This window comes from Pecten maximus, chromosome 1 (assembly GCF_902652985.1).
Source record: "Pecten maximus chromosome 1, xPecMax1.1, whole genome shotgun sequence".
Lineage (NCBI taxonomy): Eukaryota > Metazoa > Mollusca > Bivalvia > Pectinida > Pectinidae > Pecten > Pecten maximus.
Genome location: NC_047015.1, coordinates 7274589 through 7281452, shown reverse-complemented (window position 1 = coordinate 7281452; position 6864 = coordinate 7274589). Strand labels below are relative to the sequence as shown.

Here is a 6864-nt window from a genome sequence, read left to right as displayed (position 1 = left end):
ATCTACACACTGTTATCAGTTTCCATGCCCCCCCAATACATATAGACCACCTCATCCACACACTGTTATCAGTTTCCATGCCCCCCAATACATATAGACCACCTCATCCACACACTGTTATCAGTTTTCATGCCCCCCCCCCCCCCCCCCCCCCCCATACATATAGGTCACCTTCTCTACATACTGTTATCAGTTTCCATGCCCACCCCCCACCCCCCCCATCCCCAATACATATAGGTCACCTTCTCTACATACTGTTATCAGTTTCCATGCCCCCAATACATATAGACCCCCTCCTCTACACACTGGTATCAGTTTCCATGCCCCCAATAGACCCCCTCCTCTACACACTGTTATCAGTTTCCATGCCCCCAATAGACCCCCTCCTCTACACATTGTTATCAGTTTCCATGCCCCCAATAGGCCACCTCCCCTGCACTCTGTCATCGTCTCGTTGTGTCGTTTTATCTGACTGGGTGGCGCGTGTACCTACGTCACACCGTACTTTAGTATACATTGTAATGCGTATGTAAATCAAAGTTAGGTAAACAATGATGAGTGTGTTATTGATATAACTTCTTTACGTTGCCATATATATCAACATAGCAGCTAATTCTGGCTGGTGTTAATGAACAAAACCGGAAGTGGAAGGGGAGTAATCAATACTTCTTCAGGGTATGTAGTATGTCGCTCGAAGAAATGTTGTCTATCCTGGGAAACTCGAATTTGAATTCCATCCTAGTTTGAAGGACGCGATTGTGACGTTTCTAGGCATTGTTCGTATTTAATGACTATGAGCCGATAACAAGAAGGGCACGTAATTTCGATCCCTATCGAGAATACGTGCTAGAGAAATGGAAACATTGGCTTCACACCGGAACTCGGATGTTTACTTCAGTCAGGTATGTGGCTGATCGAACTATAACCACGGGACGAGTCATCCAAATATTGATATCAGTGATTTCACCGAGTCAAAACAAGAAACGTAGAACAACATAAGATATGACGTCATTGAAGTTGTGCTGACAATTTATCAACTAAATCTGTTTAACAATTACAATTAACATTACTGATAATAGCAAATAAGAAGTCACTGGACATATATACTACATTAACTCACAGTCCACGATACGAAATATCGACATATATAGTACATCAACTCACAGTCCACAATATGAAATATCGACATGCATACTACATCAACTCACAGTCCACAATATGAAATATCGACATGCATACTACATCATCGACATATATAGTACATCAACTCACAGTCCACAAAACGAAATATCGACATATGTACAGAGACATATATAGACTATATATGTCTCTGACATGTAGTACATCAAAAAGAGTAAAATATGAAGTGTAGATCTGTGTCCATGTAATTGTGTAGCAGCAGTAAGAGCTATTAATGGCAAAGCTAATTCTTCGACTTCTTCATCGCCACAAGTAACTGGATATCGCCATCTGTAATCTCGGGTATAAAGAACAAAATTGTCTTGTTTGAAAAGTCCTTGTGTAAATTACAACAACACAAAAATCACACGTCAACCAAAGATCGTAACCTGCTAATAAAACGTCTGTTTCAATTGGGCGCATAACAGGTAAATTTGTAGGTGGCGGGCTACACTCATTACTGGGGTTGTGTAGCGGGGTGCGCGTCAATTCCCTGGCTTTGTGTCGGAGTAAATGATCGGTCCATTAAAACATACATTTGCCCTTTATCATGTTAACTATTTTGACTGGCAAGAGGCCTCGGCTGTTAGGGTGGTAACGCGAGATGGACACAAACAGTGGTGGTGATATCTTAGTAAACTGTCGGCAATCGCTCTACTGGAAAGCGAATTCTCCTAGCCAATGAGAGACGGCGAGGGAGGAGCCAATTGAACGCACACAAAAACACCACGCTCACGTATTCTATCATAGAAATTCCTACCTTGTTATTCATAAAAGCTTCGAAAAGCACTATGCTTTTGATTCTAAATGAAACAATATTCATCGTAAAATCACGTTTGATTTGGATGTACGCATGACATGTCGATTTAATTGTGACAGTGAGTGTTTTTGACGATCGTATTTGTTACTTGTTTTTGTCCAGAAACACGTGTTTTACACAAATGGTCTGCGATAGTCACGGTAACATGCCTGGAGACCTGGTGACGATTCACTGGACATAGCCCTGGATGTGTGTCAGGGGTACAAGTGTTCGCAGGTGTGCCAATGGACACTTGAGGTCAATACAATAGCATTGTAATACTGACCAGAACTCCAAATACCTGACAATGTGGGAAACTGAAACTTAAAGTGCAGAACAATGATTTGTTCTCAGCGCTGTACTACGACAGTACCCCAGTCTGACTTGTGTGTGTTCTTTCAGAGAAATTAAATGTCAGGAATTGTGTATTGATATATCGTCCACTAATCTGGATCCGCTATCGTAACATTCATACACGAATGGACGCCTGGTCTCCCGCATTACCAGGGAACACGCTGACATAAGTGTAAGGTAACGGGTCCGTCCACGGAAAACAATGATCGGAAAAGTGTTAACAAGACATTTCGGAAACAGACGGATTCTAGTGATAGTTCTATTCGTTGTGGTCGGTTTTGGAATACCCTCGCACGCGCGCATGAAAGCGCCGGCGGGCTTGACTCCCTCTACTAAATCTTCCAACCAAACGGAGGTTATTGAGAGACTTTCTCGGTTTTTCGGGATAGATAGAGTCCCAGCTCGGGTAATTCACAAATCTCCTCCTCAGTTTATGATCGACTTATACGCTAGCATCACTGAACCGGGAGGGCTCGTGAAACGGGAAAGCCCATATCGGGCTGACGTCATCCGGAGTTTTCCAGACAGAGGTAAGTCGATGGCGTATCGTTACAGCGTCACCAACGACCTTATGTTTTTTGATATTTTAAAGTAACGTTTCGTATGATCTGTATCAACCAGTGCAGTGTAACGTATTACCAAAAGTATGAACGTGATGTGTAGCACCCATTTTACACCCCAATTCTTCCAACCATGATGTTTTAGGTACAAAATGTTTAACAAAAGTGATGAGACTAGGTAAATTAAAAGCAGTTTCAAGATTTTGTGCTATGTGACAGTGTTGTGGGTCTATAATATCTACTCTAACGTAGAAATAACCTGTCCTCACCCCTCCCCAACGTCTCTCCTCCCCTCCCAGCGTCTCTCCCCACCTCTCCCTATCCCCACATATCTCACCCCTCCCCACATATCTCATCCCTCCTCGCGTCTCTCATTCAATTTCCACGACTCTCAGCTAGATATGTAAAAACCTAGAAGATGAACTTGTTCTCTATTCAACTGTTCATTTAGTTCCTAAGATGAAACACGTGGCTTCCAAAATTATTGAAAGCACTAGGTTTTGTTTGCAAACTGTCTCAACACTTTGGCGAATTGCATCAAACACAGCAATGGCTACTGATAATACGCAGCAAATTCATCATATAAACTCCGCGAACTTATCCTCCTCCCTACCCACAAGCTTTATAATTCTCATTGTATACCGACTGTATCATCCTCCCTACCCACAAGCTTTATAATTCTCATTGTATACCGACTGTATCATCCTCCCTACCAACAAGCTTTATAATTCTCATTGTATACCGATTTTATCATCCTACCTACCCACAAGCTTTATAGTTCTCATTGTATACCGACTGTATCATCCTCCCTACCCACAAGCTTTATAATTCTCATTGTATACCGACTGTATCATCCTCCCTACCCACAAGCTTTATAATTCTCATTGTATACCGACTGTATCATCCTCCCTACCCACAAGCTTTATAATTCTCATTGTATACCGACTTATCATCCTCCCTACCAACAAGCTTTTTATGTAGCAGAGGGAAAGCGGTTTGGATGTGAAGAACATTGATATTCTGTAAGATCTGTCCCAGCTCTAGGTTTTCAGGTAAAAGTACACAGGTATATAATTATTGTGAAATTCTGGTTCGTTGTAAACAATATGTGTAAGATTTATGTAAAAAGAAAACAGATTTGTTTCGTATAAAAGGTGTTATAGCATCAAGATTGAGCATTGATGTAGGGGGTCCCTATCGGAATGAATTAGTGAGTTTCTTAACCTCGCAGGTGTGAAATCAGTATATGCAGGTGTATGAGGCGAACGCCACAGTGGGGGTACCTGTTGTCACCTGTAGAATTATACTAGAGCTGTGTGACATGACTGTCTTACCTTTATTACAGGTACATATCTTACAAATACTGCCCTATCTGACAAAACCAATTTAGCTCGATCTTCTGATTATGTTTATAATTTGGGATTAAAGTTAACTAAATTCGTGCCAATATCTCCCTGCATTGGATCACGGCCACATTATCTGAGGCATTGCCCATGTGATCTATGTTGGTACTATAAGTGTTTAACACTTACTCTCTAAGTAAGGTACACTTACACTTGACTCATTGAATTAACTCTCTAAACTCACCACGGTTACACTCAGATCTTTACATCTGATCTCTAAGTAAGGTACATTTACACTTGACTCATTAACTCTCAAGTCATTACGCTTACATCGTCAACATATTACAGTTACTCTCTCAACTCATTACGCTTGCATCGTCAACTCATTACACTTACTCTCTCAACTCATTACGCTTACATCGTCAACTCATTACAGTTACTCGCTCAACTCACTACGCTTATACTCTAAACTACACTTACACTCTCAACTCATTACGCTTACATCGTCAACTCATTACACTTACTCTCTCAACTCATTACGCTTATACTCTAAACTAATTACACTCTCAACTCATTACGCTTACACTCTCAACTCATTACACTTACTCTCTCAACTCATTACGCTTAAATTCTCAACTCATTACGCTTACATTCTCAACTCATTACACTGGTTCCCTCAACTCATTACTCTTACTCTCTCAACTCATAACGCTTACACTCTCAACTCATTACTCTTACTCTCTCAACTCATAACGCTTACACTCTAAACTCATCACACTTACTCTCTCAACTCATTACACTTACATTCTCAACTCATAACGCTTACACTCTCAACTCATTACTCTTACTCTCTCAACTCATAACGCTTACACTCCAAACTCATCACACTTACTCTCTCAACTCTTTACTCTTACTCTCTCAACTCATCACACTTACATTCTCAACTCATTACGCTTACACTCTCAACTCATTACACTTACTCTCTCAACTCATTACGCTTACTCTCTCAACTCATTACGCTTACTCTCTCAACTCATTACACTTACATTCTCAACTCATTACACTTACTCTCTCAACTCATTACACTTACTCTCAACTCATTACACTTACTCTCTCAACTCATTACACTTACTCTAACCATTAGCTAAATCTCAACTCATACACTACATTCAACCATCAGGCTACGCATTCAACTCATACACTCAACTCATTACACTTACATTCTCAACTCATTACATTGGTTCCCTCAACTCATTACGATTACATTCTAAACTCATAACGCTTACATTCTAAACTCATTACACTTATTCTCTCAACTAATTTCACTTACATTCTCAACTCATCACACTTATTCCCACAACTCATTACGCTTACATTCCCAACTCATTACACTTACACTCTCAACTCATTACACTTACTCTCTCAACTCATTACACTTACTCTCTCAACTCATTTCGCTTACATTCAACTCATTACACTTACACTCTCAACTAATTGCACTTACTCTCAACTCATTACACTTATTCTCTCAACTCATTACACTTACATTCAACTCATTACACTTACACTCTCAACTAATTGCACTTACTCTCAACTCATTACACTTATTCTCTCAACTCATTACACTTACTCTCAACTAATTGCACTTACTCTCAACTCATTACACTTACTCTCAACTAATTGCACTTACTCTCAACTCATTACACTTATTCCCACAACTCATTACACTTATTCCCACAACTCATTACACTTACACTCTCAACTCATTACACTTACTCTCAACTAATTACACTTACTCTCAACTAATTGCACTTACTCTCAACTCATTACTCTTACTCAACTAATTGCACTTACTCTCAACTCATTACGCTTACTCTCTAAACTCGCTTTACTCACACTCTCAACTAATGATTAAACTTGCTCTCTAATCATGCTTTACTAACACTCTCAACTCATTACACTTGCTCTCTAAACGCGTTACACTTACATGTTCAACTCATAGCACTTACCCTCTAAGCTCCCTATACTTACACTCTCATCCCATTTACCCTTACTCTCTAAAATAACTACATACTCTCAAATTGCTTGCCCAGTTACCGACCGGGTATTTACTTAACATTCAGGAACTTCATAACATGGCACTTTCCTGTGAAATCCTACATTTTTTTCACGAGGGGTATATTTGTAGAATCAACCAGGAGTTTTCCTTTTATGATGCGAAAACAAAAGATTTGAATACTGTATTGTCGTATCGTGTACACTATCTGTTATATCATCCCGGCTGGCCCTTACACACACACCGTGACCGTGTTAACAGTAGTGTGTGGTGGGATCCACCGATACATACTGTGTTTTACTCAATGTCTGTGCAAAAATGACTTCAATAAATTCATGGTATGATTTAGTTTCTAGTAAGTCATTGGGCCTAACAACGTGGTGGAAATATTGTGTAACATGTGTTGTTACTATATGAATTAAAGTAAGTAACAGGAACAAGTCCAAAGTGTGAGGATACCTATATATACATAAAAAAAACTGGCCGATATTTCTACTCCTAAGGGTATGTTAACACTGTTATACCTATATATACATAAAAAAAACTGGCCGATATTTCTACTCCTAAGGGTAT

At 39.8% G+C, this 6864-nt stretch overlaps 1 protein-coding gene across 1 annotated transcript in view; it reads left to right on the top strand.

The window, feature by feature from the left end:
- Window positions 1–1033: 1033 nt before the first annotated feature.
- LOC117323670 (bone morphogenetic protein 2-like) overlaps window positions 1034–6864 on the top strand; it is a 45550-nt gene continuing 39719 nt past the window's right edge. Inside the window, exon 1 of the mRNA XM_033879018.1 lies at window positions 1034–2862. Coding sequence (XP_033734909.1) covers window positions 2535–2862 — 328 coding nt within the window. The 5' untranslated portion in view covers window positions 1034–2534. The remainder of the gene's footprint in view (window positions 2863–6864) is intronic.